This window comes from Bombyx mori, chromosome 9 (genome assembly GCF_030269925.1).
Source record: "Bombyx mori chromosome 9, ASM3026992v2".
Lineage (NCBI taxonomy): Eukaryota > Metazoa > Arthropoda > Insecta > Lepidoptera > Bombycidae > Bombyx > Bombyx mori.
In genome coordinates, this window is record NC_085115.1 from 15,402,624 (window position 1) to 15,420,168 (window position 17,545).

The following is a 17,545-nucleotide window of genomic DNA, read 5'->3' on the forward strand; positions in this document are numbered from 1 at the left end:
CCTAGCAAGAGCAGTGCTTCGCAGAATCTACCACCGGATTGGAAACGCGACCCACCCAGAAGATCCGACGAGAAACTCAGTGGGCTGTGTCTATGGGTTAGAGCCCTTCGTCGCAAGCGACGGGTTCGACGAGGACGGTGACCGGTGCTTGTGGTGCCTAAAAGCACCGTTAATGGATCAGGAGGATCCGTAATGACGTGCTTTGGGCGACGTCGACGGCTTACCATTCAGTCTACTGGGTCGGGTATGTAATTTCCAGCGGCTACGATGAGAGGGTTCTCATGTCGTGCCGCCTTCTCAAAATGGCGCAATGCAATTACGTTCGACTTTCGGTAATTTATTTATTTAGCTTTATGCACAAAAGTACAGTGGCGGACTTAATGCCTAAAGCATTCTCTAACAGTCAACCAATGGTGGTGTAGAGAATCTTGTAATAGCTGAATTCCTTTTTGAATGTAACGGAGAAATAACAATAACAAAATATTATTAACTTAAACAAATACATAATATACACAAATAATGTGTATAGATACATAAACATAACAAGGCCGTACCTACGTATTATAATATAATAATAATAATAATAGTAATATAAAATTTGGTGTTTTCATATACTAATAAACTTCCTTCTTGTATTGTTTACTTACTTCGGTTATAACGCACGAGCCGCTGTTAGTCTTGCCGCGACATCTTTTCTTATTGTAGACCAAACGAGTACGTTGCCTTATGACCCTGAAAAATTACGTAAAAACAATTTAAAATTTAAAACGATAACTTAAATTTTTCGCAGCGGATCTTAAATATTAAGTGTATTAACTATGACAAGGCAGCGATTTATTAAGACCACGGATGCTAAAAGTAAGGAGTACCATCTCAGCGTTTTTATTTATTGCTTAGATGGGTGGACGAGCTCACAGCCAACCTGGTTTTAAGTGGTTACTGGAGCCCATAGACATCTGCGACGTAAATGCGCCACCCACCTTGAGATATAAGTTCTAAGGTCTCACTATAGTTACAACGCCTATCTTACCCTTCAAACCGAAACGCATTACTGCTTCACGGCAGAAATAGGCAGGGTGTTGGTGCCTAGTCGCGCGGACTCACAAGAGGTCCTACCACCAGGGATTACGCAAATTAATTTTTATTACACAATGTTATTCCTTCACTGTGGAAGTCAATCGTGAACATTTGTTAAGTACGTATTTCATTAGAAAAATTGGTACCCGCCTGCGGGATTCGAACACCGATGCATCGCTACATACGAATGCACCGGACGTCTTATCCTTTAGGCCACGACGACTTCAGAAATATAAGTTACAACGGTGAGGAAGTGAGTGAGTGAGTGAATGAGTGAGTGGCGGCAGTCACGCTATGAAGTCTATGATCTGCGGTATCTACAAAACCTTAACTGTGTCTTTTTTTTGTTGCTTAGACGGGTGGACGGTCTCACGGTCCACCTGGTGTTAAGTGGTTACCGGAGCCCATAGACACCTGCGACGTAAATGACGCCACCCATCTCAAGACATGAGTTCTTAGCTCTCAGTTTTTACAGTACAACGGCTGCCCCGCCCTTCAAACCGAAACGCATTACTACTTCACGGTAGAAAGAGGCGGGGCGGTGGTGCCTACCCGCGCGGACTCACAAGAGGTCCTACCACCAGTAATTAGTGTATTAAAAAGTGTCCGCTAAGAGGTTGCCAAATAAGATGTCACCATAATAACAAGTGGAATGATTTTAAAAACAGCGCAATAAACTACCACACTTCTCTTCAACCCAGCACACTTCACTCTGTTTAAAACTGCTATATTCATAATTCGACGCTTGAAAGGCAAACGTGTCAATGCGACAATAACTGCTTTATACATAAATGATAGGCAATAACCATATTCGATGCGCAAAAAAATATATTTCTAGATCTATTAAAATAATTTCAAATCTAGAAGGAATTTTTTTCAGGTATTTCAACTTTAAATTAGTCTACTGTAAAGTTCACGCATTGTCGCTTAGTCACGTTTGCCTTTCAAGCGTCGAATCATATCCACATCCTACACTAGCGCTATTTCGGTGAGTCTTCAAACTTGCCGTTTACAAGTAGACACTTTTGTAACTTGTCCCATAAACAAGATGATGCTCCTTAATTCTGCCCACCATCATTAGAACAGGAAAACAGATTTTTTTTTTTTCTTTTTTGAGAATGGTTTCATATGCTTTTTGCACATATACACCGATCAAGCAAGTCAATGTACTTTCCAATACCTTTTGATTTGAGACTATTAACTGAAGGACACCTAACGAATTGTTAAGCCGCTTTCACACTACGCTATAATCTATACTAATATTATAAAGAGGAAAGATTTGTTTGTTTGTTTGTTTCGAATAGGCTCCGAAACTACTGGACCGATTTGAAAAATTCTTTTTCCATTAGAAGCCGACATTGTCCCTGACGAACATAGGCTACTTTTTTTTAATTTTTTTTTTTTTGCTTTCATGTGTTTTTTAATGTTTCCGAAGCGAAGCGAAGGCGGTTCGCTAGTATAAGTATATAGCCCATAGCACAACAATATCGCACATCATATATTCACACTGTACTGTACTATATATTATTGGTTAAGTATAGACTGCTATACTATATGGCACTATAGTATAGCGTAGTCCGAAAGCAGCTTTAATCCTCTTATTATCTAGTGGCGGGTTCGCTGTGGGATCGGGTATGATTCCGATCGGAGCCTGTATTTTTTCTTAAGTAATTCGTTTTTCTTAAGTAATTCGGGATTCGCATTCGGGATTTGGTTGTTCCTGTTATTATTTTATACGTCTATATGTATTCCTCAAAATGAACGCAGATGCGAAACGATTAAGGTTTGCATTTGGAGCTTTTCAATTTAATCTTCTAAGAATTGACATACGAGAGAGACTTGGACACTTACAGAATCGGTAGGGATGGACAATATGCGCTCCAGTATGCGCAGACTGATTAGCCTGACATACCGGATGTACCGGATGTTTCGTGAATGAAAACAAAATACTCACTTATGATTCAATTTTCACCGAAGTCTAGGCAAAATTCAGATTGTTATTATGTTATTTATTATGTAGTCTGACCTTAAATTTCAGAGCGCCAAAACAATAATTGTTATCTAGAATAACAATGTCTTGTGATGATAGGATGTTTTTTGATACTTTAGTGATTTCTTTTCTCAAACCCGAGAAGCCATCACCGTTATGCACACTTCTAGATGCAAAATATTTAATAAGACGCAATTATTTTTAGGATTAAAACTGAACAACAATGAATTTAACAAAACAACTTCACGAGCATCGTTTCCCGCCAAATGACATCACATCTACGACGTAACTACCGCCACGCACGTCGAGACATGAGTTCTTATCCCATGATCTGTATATCCCATCATCTGTAAGCGGAGTAAAATGTGCCTTCGGAACAAGGTGACACTTTACAAAACTTGCATTAGGCCCGTCATGACTTACGCGAGTGTGGTGTTCGCTCACGCGGCCCGCACACACATAGACACGCTCCAACCCCTACGATCCCGCTTTTGCAGGTTAGCCGTCGGGGCTCCATGGTTCGTGAGGAACGTTGACCTACACGACGACCTGGGCCTCGAATCAATCCAGAAATACATTAAGTCAGCGTCGGAACGGTACTTCGATAAACTATGCGTCATGATAATCGCCTTATCGTTGCCGCCGCTGACTACTCCCCGAATCCTGATAATACAGGAGCGAGCTAGTCACCGTCGTCGCCCTAGACACGTCCTTACGGATCCATCAGATCCAATAACTTTTGCATTAGACGCCTTCAGCTCTAACACTAGGAGCAGGCTTAGGGACCCCTGTAACCGTACTCGTCGAACTCGACAAGGAGGTCGACGTGCAACCTAACCCATGAATCAGCCCGCTGAGTTTCTCGCCGGATCTTCTCAGCGGGTCGCGATTCCGATCCGGTAGCAGATTCATTCGCGAAGCAGCTGCCCTTGAGTTGTTAGATCTCCTTTGGAGGCGCTTGGGCAGCTGTTAGCAAATCCCACCCCTCCTGGCTGAGCCTTTGCTCGACCTCCTGTCCTGATGAAACTGGAAAGGCCTCTGGGCCACCAATAATCTCTCAATCATAAAAAAAAGAACATGAGTTCTAGGATCTCAGTTTTAATAGTACAAGGGCTGCCCGACCCTACAAACCGAAACGCATTACTGCTTCACGGCAGAAATAGGCAGGGCCGTGGTACCTACCCGTGCGGACTCACAAGACGTCCTATAACCAGTAAAGAATAAGATAGATTTAGAATGCTTGGTCGCCGAAGACAAATGAGTGTAGTTATCAAACATTTCGAACATTTCGAAACGAAATAAAGCAAGTTTATAATACATCATTTTCACAATGAATGTGTAATTCGGAAGCTTATTAGCCCGCTTAAAGACTACTAACTATCTAAAATTGTTTCCGTATTTATTACATAATATTTTAATTATGACTTCTATTACATTATTATAGCCTTAATTTCGTTTGTTTATAAAAAAAATGAATAATCCTTTTAATATATATCAATGTTCGGATGTAAACGTAAAAAATAACTAACAAGCGTAGGTATGTGTTTGTCTTTTACGAATTCTTGTAACATTGATCCGAAAGTGATGAAACTTGATGCAATTGTTAGTGGCAATCCAGAGAAGGATTCTATGTTAGTACCATCGACGGACAATTGGTTGAGTCGGTTTATTATCAAGAAATGTTTAGGTATTTTTACTGGTGGTAAGACGTTTTGTGAGTCCGCACAGGTAGGTACTACCACCCTACCTATTTCTGTCGTGAAGCAGTAGTGCGATTCGGTTGGAAGGATGGGGCAGTTATTTTTAAAAACTAAGACTTTAGAACTCATATCTCAAGGTGTGTGGCGGCATTTATATTGTACAGGTCTATAGACTCCAGTACCCACTTGAGTGCCCACCAAGTGAGCATCGTGCGATCATATACCCATCTAAGCATTTTAAAAAAGGCACGATATTCATACAATTTACGATAATCTAAGCGTGACCAGTTCTGAATAGACAATAATAAAAATGTATAAACTATGCGACCTATGCTTTTGCCAATTACATACTGTCAATGTTTCTATCAATGCATCACTGAAAAATATATCTAGCTTAATATAAATTGCAATTCTTAAGCGAACAAGTAACGGCGCTTTCGCGACAAAAAGGAACGTAATACGTCGACTTCAAGCACCCAGCACAGCGTATCACGAAAAAAAAGATTAAGGCCTTACGGTACGTCCACGGTGGCAACTCCTTTCCCATCTTTTATGGCATCACAAAACAATGATCGTTCGCCGATGACGAATAACAGAACTGATAAAACATTTCCACACAGCATAGCTCTATGTTCGCGTTCCGGCGCGATCGTTTACAGAGCTTATCGCAATTAAAACCGCAATTTGAATGTGTTCAGCAAGGAACCGTGCGCCTTCGACGCTAACAAACAAACGATTGATATATAACAGCATTTTAGCGGCAACTGCATCAATGTACGGGCCGATTGTTAAAGTTATTTTTAATAAACTGATAACGCATTTCAATTGTTAATTTTAATGACGTTACAATTATTAAAACTGTTTCGTTCTCGCCCTAGAATAATACTAAGGGTTCGAACGACAAACTCTTTATAAATCATCGTGGGTTTTTGCATACGATCAGCTATTTTATAGACGTCCGGATGTTCTTAAAGCGATGTTTGGTGACAAGTGAATACGAAATAACTATATACTGAATACGTATAATAATAAAAATAATCTAATAATAATAACTGGATACGTTTGCCGAATACAAAATAACTTTGTTCGTAACTTAACTGTTCTCTTTGCCCTAAACACGTCATTACGGATCCTCCCGATCCATTAACGGTGCTTTTAGGTACCTCAAGCACCGGTCACCGTCCTCACCGAGCCCGTCGCTTGCGACGAAGGGCTTGACAAGTAAATTAACCCATAGACACAGCCCACTGAGTTTCTCGCCGGTTCTTCTCAGTGGGTCGCGTTTCCGATCCGGTGGTAGATTCTGCGAAGCACTGCCTTTGCTAGAGCCAGTGTTAGAAACACTCCAGTTTGAGCTCCGTGAGCTCACCTACACGTTAGGGTGAAATAGCCTCTCAAGGCTATCAGCATAGGTAGGGAAAAAACATTTTATTTCTTTTTTTCTTTTCGGCATTTCGCGTTAAATGTGTGGACTTATAATTGAATCTGTTCAGTTTTTTCTAACCGACTTTAGTAAAAATAGGAGGTTATCAATTTGACTGTTTTTTTTTGTGTTACCTTAGAACTTTTTTCTAGGATAACCCATTTTAATGATTCTTTTTAATTAAGATTATTTAAAATCTGGTATTTTTCATGTGTTTCCATATTAATTTTATCAATACCCTTTAGAATGCATGTTTAATTAACTTCGACTACTTTCATTCTGTATATTTTGCGGAAATAGGTTTTCTTTTTGGTTTATCTTTTGTATTAATTATAACAGAAACGCTTGACCAGCTAGTCCAGTTGCATACATGCCGTTGGCCTATATATGAGTCGTCTATTATCAAAGGTGGCAATCTGTGCATTTGGACAAAACATTTTTATTGATATGTCAATACAGATTGATTTGAATATAATCGTCTCCTTCAAAGAATACGGTTCAAAACCTGCACTAAATAAAAGTTAATAGTTAACCTGTTATTTATCTAAGATGTCGTTCCGAAGAGTTTTGTGACTGCCAATGGAATACAAAGTCAATAATTCGTTTTTCTGATTTACCAATCATTGTCCAAAAGTCAGATTGCCGGCTTTGATAATAGTCGACTCATATATAGCCTATGAATACTGCTGTCCACCTTGTGACAATAGTTCGAATTTTCAAATGTATTGAAAGCCTTAAACAAAAACTTCAAACCGCATAATTACTTCGTGTGGGAAATAGACTGTGGTACCAAACGGTTGGATCCTGAATCACGCTCTATGCTAGTGTTCAACCTAATGTACTCTTGGTTGATATTGAGAGCTGTTTCTGCAGCCTTAGTTCCGCGTCGGAACTTGTATTCAAAAATCACTCGAATTTTCGAAGTATCCATTTTTCTTGTCTAATAAAAAAAACAACTGAAAGTCTATAATCGAATGTTGCACATTTTTTAAAAGAAGAATCTCATAGGTACCATTTGAGAAAAGTTTCACTCAGAAATCTCAAACCATGAAGGTTATATGTCAATTCGAAGTACCTATTACAATAAAGCGTCAATTTCATACTTTAACCCCTATTATTAATAGTAATTTAATATCTATGTTTTTTTATTTTTTTATTGCCTCTGTAGGCAGACGAGCATACGGCCCACCTGATGGTGAGTGGTTACCGTCGCCCATGGACTTCAGCACTGCCAGGGGCAGAGCCAAGCCGCTGCCTACCAAAATCCTGTCAAAATTGATCAGCCTACTCGCACCCAGGTTATCGTGCTTGCTACAACACTGTTCAATATTAGTAAAAACATGTAGCCAGGAAAGCAGTTTTTAGAAGGCATAAAAAATATGTTCATCGTCACACGTTTTTATTTATTTATTGCTTAGATGGATGCACGAGTTCACAGCCCACCTGATATTAAGTGGTTACTGGATCTATCTGCTTGTTGACTCTTTTCTAATGTTAATTGTGTTTTGGTGTGTAATAAATTATGTTCTCTCTCTCTTTCTCTCTCTCTCTCTAGTCTTTCTTTCCGGTAAGTTTTCAACACACGCGAAATATGTTACACCTTAAATACATTAAGTTTTCGTGTTTCAAATTGTTTTTATCGTAACGATAAATTCTAAAATCAGGACACGTACTTCAATTAACACACGCCGCGTCTGTAGCCTGACAAGTTGTCGCCGATTTGAACGATTTACAATGTCTATTAAAATTTAATTCAATTCTAATTTATGCGGATTTTCGAAGGCTTGTTTATTGAGTTACATGGGCGAGCGAGCCCACGGCCCTACTGGTGTTAAGTGGTTACCGGAGTCCATAGACTGATGTATTCACGTTATTATGCCCCTAATACTGCCACCTCGAAAAAAGAGAATTCTCGAATGTGCTAGCTTAAACAAAAGCTTTTTTTGTTTGTTGGAACGAAGTTCCTTATGGCAGGCTTGGAGGGGATAGGGATTTTGCTGCCCGACCGAACTGAAAAAAATGTGATAGTAAAACCGTAAGAAAAAATCCGTGGAAAAAAGTGCGTGGAATAAAACCGTTAAATGAGATGTGCGCAGGCGCGACAGTCGCATACACAAGTGAGTAGTGTATAATACCTTTCTCTTTCTCCCTCTTTCTTTTCGTTCTCTCATCCCTTCTCTCTCTATTTTGTAATTATTTTTATTTCTATGTAATTTTATGTTGTCAAACAAAAATAAAGAGACATATTTTGTTATTTTAATTGATAATTTGAATTACGATTTTATTTTTATTTTACGTTATTTATTATTTCCTAAAATACTGAATTTCCTAAATACTTTCCTGTACTTAAATAAAAACTAATCAGCAAAATTTAAGAAAAAAATCAAGAAAACCAACATAAAATTGAGCACGATTTTTTTTTGCAAATTGTGTCGATTCTACATTAGCCGAAGGAACTTCGTTCCTACCTGGTGTCCCACGACACCACATTTTTATTTTTTTTAATGTAGGATTACTGGTAGCCCGGATGTCTTTCCAGTTTCACCAGGGCAAGTGGGCGAGCAAAGGCTCAGCCAGAAGGGGTGGGATTTGCTAACAGCTGCTCGAGCGCCTCCAAAGGAGACCTAACAACTCGAGAGCAGCTGCTTCGCGAATGATCTAATATAGAAGTAAGATGGTAGCTTCCCGTGTCACAAACTGTATAACATGGGAGTACCAGACACTGACAGACTCGTGCTCATTGCGTTGCTTCATCGACGACTTCAGACCGCAGCTACCACCATGGGACAGTGGTTCCGGAAGTGGCGCATCGACATCAACCCCACGAAAAGCACAGCGGTTCTCTTCAAAAGGGGTCGCCCTCCGAACACCACGCTGAGCATCCCTCTCCCGACTAGGCGCGTCAACACCTCCGCCTTCGCCATTCGCCCAATCACGATGTTCGACCAGCCCATACCGTGGGCCCCGAAGGTCAAATATTTAGGCGTCACCCTCAACAGTAGGATGACATTCCGCCCTCACATCAAGACGCGACCGTGCCGCCTTCATTCTAGGACGTCTCTACCCGATGATATGCAGGCGAAGTAAAATGTCCCTTAGAAATAAGGTGACACTCTACAAAACTTGCATACGCCCCGTCATGACATATGCAAGTGTAGTCTTCGCTCACGCGGCCCGCACTCACCTAAAATCATTTCAAATTATCCAATCCCCTTTTTGCAGGATAGCCGTCGGAGCCCCGTGATTCGTCAGGAACGTCGACCTCCATGACGACCTGGACTTAGAGTCCACCAGTAAGTCGGCGTCGATGCGCCACTTCGATAAAGCGGCAAGACACGAGAACCCTCTCATCGTGGCCGCCGGTAACTACATTCCCGATCCTGCGGACAGAATGGAAAGCAGTCGACGTCGCCCAAAACACGTCATCTCGGATCCTCCCGATCCACTAACGGTGCTTTTAGGTACTTCAAGCACCGGTCACCGTTCTGGTCGAACCCGTCGCTTGCGACGAAGGACTCGACGAGTAAATTAACTCTCAGACACAGCCTACTGAGTTTCTCGCCGGATCTTCTCAGTGGGTCGCGTTTCCGATCCGGTGGTAGATTCTGCGAAGCACGGCTCTTGCTAGGGTTTGTGTTAGCAACGTCATCAGGTTTGAGCCCCGTGAGCTCACCTACTAGCCACGGTTACGCTGAAATAGCCCCTAAGGCTATCAGCTTAGGTAGGGAAAAAAAACCCGTGCCTTCTTGCAATATGATATACCGCTAGTAACAAAATATTACAAAAATTGTGATGCAATCGTTTCTAAACACTAATTAATTAAACTAAATAAATAGGACAACTAAATAAAATAAATGGTGGTAGGACGTCTTGTGAGTCCGCACTGGTAGGTACCACCACCCTGCTTATTTCTGCCGTGAAGCAGTAATTCGTTTCGGTTTGAAGAGCGGGGCAGCCGTTGTAACTATACTGAGACCTTATAACTCGTATCTCAAGGTGGGTGGTGGTCATATACGCTGTAGATGTCTATGAGCTCCGGTAACCACTTAACTCCAAGTGGGCTGTGAGATCGGTCACACGTCTATACAACAAAAAAAAAATAAAAAAAATACTGGTCATCTTATCCTTTAGGACACGGATCCTCTGCGAGCTAATCTTCATATAATAACCGGTTGACTATTAAGGCAACATAAAAAACTATGAGCCCGAGAGTTCAGGTAATATGTCATTAGGCGCTAATACTGATTAGGTATGTAATTAGTTAATATTTCCTTTTAGCATTAATTAGTACAACAATATTGTACAATTAAAGCTTCAATTAAGCATTTCCTGTTGACACATTAAAATGATTAAATTGTGTTGATTTTTTTGATAAGCTTCACGTAACCGATCAAAGCATTATATTATATTAAACCTACTTCTCAGTAGATATATCAAAACACTATTTCTCAATTAAGCGTGTAGAAATTTCTGGAAACGGAACAAAAATATTGTGCTATAGGATTTACTGGTCTTCACTTAGAAAATAGTATCTGAGGGTCCGTATTTTCGTTTTGAAATTTAATTAATTAACAATAAAGAATTAGGATTTTCTGCGGTTTTCGCTAGTAGTAGAGGTAAATAAAAGTACTTTCAAGGTTTAATCTAACTTTTTATTGTCATTATCTATATATTAATACGTGAAGCAAAAACTTTGTATCCCTTTTTACGAAAATTGCGCGGACGGAGGAGTATGAAATTTTCCACACTTATAGAGAATATAGAGACGAATTGCACAATGCTAATATTTTTTTAAATAATGCATAAAAGATACATTAAATCAATAAAGAAAACATTACACACACTACATACCATGTATTTGACGCACACACGCATGCATACTATTTATTGTCAAACTTTTATTCTTGACGTCTGTTGTCAAATTGAGAATAGATTAAATATTGTCTGTCTTTGTTAATATTTTTTATAGTGTAGTCTTGGCGAAATTTGTGATTATAGAAGTATAAAATACAATCATAATAGTGTACAAACATACAATTCCAATTAATTATAGTCGAATTTCGACTACTGCGGGACCTCTAGTATTATTAAATGTCCGATGTTTCAATACTTCACAGTAAACGAGATCACGGACGAGCATGTTGTTTGTGGACGTTATCTAAATATTGTTTTTTTTTTATATGGCTTAGATGGTTGGACGAGTTCACGGCCCACCTGGTGTTAAGTGGTAACCGGAGCCCATAGACATCTACAACGTAAATACTGCCACCCTCCTCGAGATATGAGTTGTATTATAAGGCCTCAGTTTTAACAGTACAACGGCTGCCCCACACTTCAAACCGAAACGCATTACTGCTTCACGGCAGAAATTGGAGGGATGGTGGTACCTACCCGTGCGGACTCACGAGACATCCTACCACCAATAAAAGGCTACAGTCTATTTTTCCGATTGACTTTTTGATTTCATTAAAAATCGGTACGAAATTAATACAGTTGGTTCAAGAATCGCAAATGGTGGTAGATTGATTATAGAATGATATGTAAGAATCTTTATGAGGATTCGCCAGTCATATACATATTATAGTATTTGTATTCCAATGCAGTGTACACTAGCGTCCTTTTATGTCTATCATTATCAGATCCATTTTGAACAAAAGATTCTGATCGTGAAACAGAGAGCTGTTTTTGCGAAAATCTACGCAGGAGTGAGTACACATTTGTTATTAATATTTCAATAATTAATAACATTTCCATCCACTCCCTTGTAATTGTCAACCGTTATCGCCAACACCAATGTTTTAGATACGCCATTTTAACATAATGTTTTCCTCATATATTATAATAATATGGTAAAGAACAAATTGAAATGTTCGGTTATACATATCTTTACTTTATTCCTAGTTAATTTTATTATATATATATATATTTTTTTTTATTTATGCTATACAGTAAGCTGTCGTAAGACATTCAACTGTAGTTTTGAGAAAAACAGTTTCGGCGGTGCATGCATAATGTCCATTGACATGTCCATATCAATTAATCTACAGTAGATCTAGTAGATCTTGAGGCACTCTTCTTCTGAGTCTTCTTGTAGTCATTTGGTTGTCCATTAAATGCTTAGCAAGGTTATTCGGACGGGCTTCCAATCTTACACAATAGGCTTTAGCTCGATGGAAATTCGATGGACATACATAATTATAATTAAGATTTTTTTTTATTTTAAAATATAATCACTATAGATTACGGAGGTACTATTCTGAAAGCTTCCATTAAGCAGGCGGAGTTCTGTGCTCATTCTTTTTATTTATTTTCCTACCTATGCTGATAGCCTTGAGAGGCTATCAGCGTTACCCTAGTGTGTAGGTGAGCTCTCGGGGCTCAAACTAGGTGTTACTAACACTGGCCCTAGCAAGATCAGTGCTTCACAGAATCTACCACCGGATCAGAAACGCGACCCACAGTAAAGATCCGGCGAGAAACTCAGTGGACTACTCATTCAGTAACCTCTCGACACATACTGTTCTTTCTAAAGCAGAACGGTACATGATGATCGACTAGGAATAAGATATAATAAGATAGATCTGATGATAATATAATAATGAATAAAGATATCGTAACGAGCTTTTGACTATCGGTTAGAAGAGCCTTGATATAATGCTCTTACGTGGCTTACGTAGGCTTAATATAGATGTTATAGTTTATATTTAGTTTAGTAAGTATAAATATTTAACGAGAAATATGAATAAATCACCAGTGACAGAGAAAATAAAGAGTGGAGTCGTTATCGTAGTATAGGCATGTTAGGCAAAAGTTAGGATGATCATGTGGCAAAAAGTATATGGTATATGGTACCACAAGGGCCGGTCACCGTCCTCGTCGAACCTGTCGCTTACGACGAAGGGCTCGACGAGTAAATTAACCCTCAGACACAGCCCACTGAATCTCGCCGGATCTTCTCAGTGGGTCGCGTTTCCGATCCGGTGGTACATTCTGCGAAGCGCGGCTCTTGCTATGGTTCGTGTTAACAACGTCGTCAGGTTTGAGCCCCGTGAACTCACCTACTAGTTAAGGTTCCGCTGAAATAGCCTCTCAATGCTCTCAGCTTAGATAGAAAAAAAAAGGTAGAAGATCTTCCCTTTGATGTACATGTCTACAGTATGGTTTATAGATTCAATTATAAGCTTCCAACGTCGAGATATAATGTTCAATGGTTACTCAGTTATTGTTCAATATAAGTTTTATCATGAACTGATAGGCGGTGGCGCCGGTGACCTCATTGATACGGCTCTATTTTACATGCGTTCAGTTATTTTGCGAAACCGACCCCGAAGATACTGAGGCTATTATGGAATCCTAGTCTGATCAGCTTTTGTCCGAAACAACATGTTGTAACCCAAAAAAACAAAGAATACGGTAAATATCAATAGCTCTCATTCCAAGACCAAGCAATGACACTAAGTTTATTTCACTTATCTCAAGGTGGGTGGCGCATTTACGTTGTATATGTCTATGGGCTCCAGTAACCACTTAACACCAGGTGGGCTGTGAGCTCGTCCACCCTTCTAAGCAATAAATAAAAAAAATAAAATAACTATCATTGTCTCTATACACATTTGTATGTAATATATGTATTCATGAGTATGTCCTTCCCGATGGATAAGATGTTTTTTTTTATTGCTTAGATGGGCGGACGAGCTCAAAGCCTACCTGGTATGAAGTGGTTGACGGAGCCCATAGACATCTACAACATAAATGCTCCACCAACCTTGAGATATAAGTTCTAAGGTCGCAGTATAGTTGTAGATGAGCCGTTAATCCAGGCATAAAAAATACTAAGCACGATTTATATTCATTTTTAATTTCTTTACGTGACGTTTTTCCTTTATTCTCGTAAATAAACTGTTTCGAAATTTCAAACTAAAATCTGCTGACAAATATAGGAGTAACGATCCTTTTTTTTTTTTTTTTTTTTCGGGTAGAGGGCCGAACCTCCTACGAGGTCCCCGCGCAAATGGGGCGCGCGGGGTATGTGAGACTCAACGATCTGCATGGTGTTGTGAGCAGACCGCGGGCCCAAGGATTTTAGAGCCCACCCACTAAACGACTCCCCTGCACTCTTACACCCGACGTCCGATCCCCTCCGAGGTCAGAACCCGGATGAGGTAGGGGGGCTACCGCGGTCAACACTACAACCAGACGGCGCGGCTCACCCCAAGGACGCCCAGCCGACGGAGCCTTCGAGGCGAATCGAAGGCTCTGAAACGTCGGCCGTCTCGGTACGGCAGCCCGTCGGGCCGCCCAGACGGTGCCGCTGGTGTCCCGGAATACCCCGCTGGACCAGAACCAGCCTGCCGGGTCGGGACGCGATACACCGTCGACCGGTCGCTCTATTCACTCCACGGCAGCGCGCTAGAGTGCTGGTAGCGCGCCGCGCGGCCTCACCCCCTCAGGTCGCCCCTTGACCTTCACCGGGGGGAGGCCGCCACCTACAGGGGCCGGGACGTACGGGCGTATTCCCGCCTCCGGCCCCGGCTCGACGGCGACGGATCGGTGCGGAAAGGGAAGAGCTCTCCCTCTCTCGCTCCGCCGCCTCCTTCTGCGAGATGGTGGACTCGCAGAAGTCGAGCATCGCCTTCCAGGACGCGTCGCTGCCGAGCATCGTAGCCACGACGCGCGGCAGCGAGAGGTCCTCTCCTATGACCGCGACGAGGGCGGCGCGTTGTTCGTCGAATCCAGAGCAACGCGCCAGCGTGTGTTCCGCTGTGTCTTCCTCGTCGCGGTCCGCGCAGTGGTGGCACTGCGCCGTCGGTTCCCTTCCGGCTATCTTGTGCAAGTACCGGCCGAAACAACCATGGCCGGTAAGCATCTGCGTTAGCCGGAAGGTGAGGCATCCGCGGTCGCGGCCCACCCAGTCCGCGAGAACCGGGCGGACCGCCTCGACGGTTCGGAGGCCGGCCGACGGGTCCGCCAAGCGGCGAGACCACGCCTCCAGCACGGACCGCCGAGAGTGGAGCCTCCGGGCTCGAACTACACCTTCGCCGGGGCGCCCTTCCCCCCTAGAGCGGAGGTCGCTACGCCACCTGTAATCGGCAGCGAGCGCCTCCGCCTCCAGGTCCCAGGGTGGCGCCCCGGCGAGCAAGCACGCCGCCTCGAAGGAGACGGTGCGGTATCCTCGGATCGCCCTGACCGCGATCGCACGCTGCGGACGTCGCAGAGCCGCGACGTTCTTGCGGGTCAGGGCGCGGCACCATACGGGAGCCCCGTATAGTGCCATCGACCGCACCACCCCCATGTAGAGGCGGCGCGCCACCTGATCGGGACCCCCGACGTTTGGAAGCAGCCGGCTCAGAGAGCCGGCCGTCGCCATCAGTCGAGGGCCCAACTTCTCAAAGTGAGCGCGGAAGTTCCACCGACTATCCAGTTCGAGGCCGAGGTACCGAAGACCGGTCACCCCAACCCCGACGCGGACGCCTCCGATCACGAGGTGGGCACCCACAGGCGGCGCTCGTCCCGGCCCGTGAAAAAGCAGGGCCTGGGTTTTATCGAGCGCCACCTCGAGCCCCAACCGTCGGATCCTAGTGACGACGTGTGCCACGCCTGCGCACGCCAGACGGGCAGACTCCCGGTAGTCCCTCCCGGAGCCACGACCAACGTGTCGTCGGCGTAACATATTACGCTCAGCCCGGGGAGGGGACCCCGAATGACGCCCCGCAGGACCCAGTCGTAGCCGATGTTCCACAGCAGGGGGCCCAGGACAGACCCCTGCGGAACACCGCGCTCGACGGGGAAGCGGTACATCGTCCCACCGTGTCCGATGCACTGGATCGACCTGCCCTCGAGGTAGGAGCCGATCAGTCGGCGGAGGTATGCGGGGACGCCGTGATACTCCAGCGCCCCCGCGATCACCGACCAGGGCAGGGTGTTGAAGGCGTTCCTTACATCTAAGGATAGCGCCATCGCCACCCCGCCCCGGGATACGGCTTCGTCGGAGAGGGCCCGCACGCGCAGAATTGCGTCGATAGTCGAGCGGCCCTCTCTGAAGCCGTATTGCTCCGCCGAAAGATCGGGACCCGTCTCGGTCAGGTGCCGGACGATGCGGGTGGCGACGATTCTCTCGAGCATCTTGCCCGCTTCGTCCAGCAACACGATGGGGCGATAGCCCGCGGGTGAGTCCGCGGGGCGCCCGTCCTTCCGCAGAAGGACCAGTCTGCCCGTCTTCCATTTCGACGGGAACCGTCCCGACTCGAGGCACGCTTCGAAAAGCCCCCCGAGCCGGTCCCCTAGGGCCTCGAAGGCCAAGCTCCAGACCCGGCCGTGAACGCCGTCAGGGCCGGGGGCCGTGTCCTTCGCTCTCATTTTGGACACGGCCGCATGGATCTCCGCCCCCGTGATAGGGGGAGGATCTCCTCGGCAGCGGGAACGCTGGGGCGACGTGGAGGTGTGCCCCACGTGGCGTCCATCTGGGGGGGCTCAAAGTCCCCCCCCGCTGCCGGCGGGAAAAGCGCGGAAACTATCTCCCGCAGCTGCCGAGGCTGGAGCCGCTCGGTCACCGGGAGCGCTCACGGCTGCAGTTTCCTGCGAACCATCTTGTATGGGCGCCCCCAGGGATCTTCGTCGAGCGACTCCAGGAGAGTCTTCATGCTCTGCTTCTTGGCCTCGCCGATGGCCAGCTGCAGCGCCGTCTGCTTTTGACGACAGTCAGCGTGCAGCTGGGCCGCCGTCTCCGCGAACGCAGCGTCGCGATGACGGCGGCGCGCCCTCACGCACTCCTCGCGGAGTCTTGCGATCTCGGGCGACCACCAGAACGCACCCCCACGTGGTGCTCGGGGGCCGACCCGGGGCATGGCGGCATCACAAATGTTTGCCATGGTGCCCCGGAACCAGTCGACCTCCGCATCCACGTCCGCGAGCCGCGCGGGTTTTGGCGCCCACGCAGCAACAGCGGCCGCCTCCATCAGCAACTCCTTATTCATTCTTTTCAAGGCCCACCTGGGGAACGAACGGGGCGCACCTTGCGGGAGCTCCTCCTCACCGCGGGCGCCCGCGGCTGACGACGACGACAAGGAGGAGGCGGAGAGCTCAAATCGGACGTATCTGTGGTCCGAGAGCGTCTCCGCCCCCTCGAGTACGCGCCAGCCGCGGGTGCGACGCACGGCGGACGGGGACGCGAACGTCACGTCCACGTGAGATTCCCCGTTCCACCGCACGCAAGTCGCGACCGTGCCTCTGTTTAGGAGACAGAGGCCAGTCGCGATCGCCCACTCCGAAAGGGCCTCGCCTCTCGCATCCGTGCGGGGGGAACCCCAAGCCGTGCACTTGGCATTGAAGTCCCCCGCGACGATGACAGAGCGGGAC

General features: G+C 44.9%; 1 protein-coding gene and 1 long non-coding RNA gene across 2 annotated transcripts in view; both read right to left on the reverse strand.

Moving 5' to 3' along the window:
• LOC134199408 (uncharacterized) overlaps window positions 1–17,545 on the reverse strand; it is a 333,027-nt gene that overhangs the window by 82,334 nt on the left and 233,148 nt on the right. The gene's annotated exons all lie outside the window — the stretch shown is intronic.
• Window positions 1–17,545, reverse strand: part of LOC101737880 (multiple epidermal growth factor-like domains protein 10) — a 40,070-nt gene that overhangs the window by 9,293 nt on the left and 13,232 nt on the right. The window contains exon 4 of the mRNA XM_038012954.2: window positions 648–732. Coding sequence (XP_037868882.2) covers window positions 648–732 — 85 coding nt within the window. The remainder of the gene's footprint in view (window positions 1–647; window positions 733–17,545) is intronic.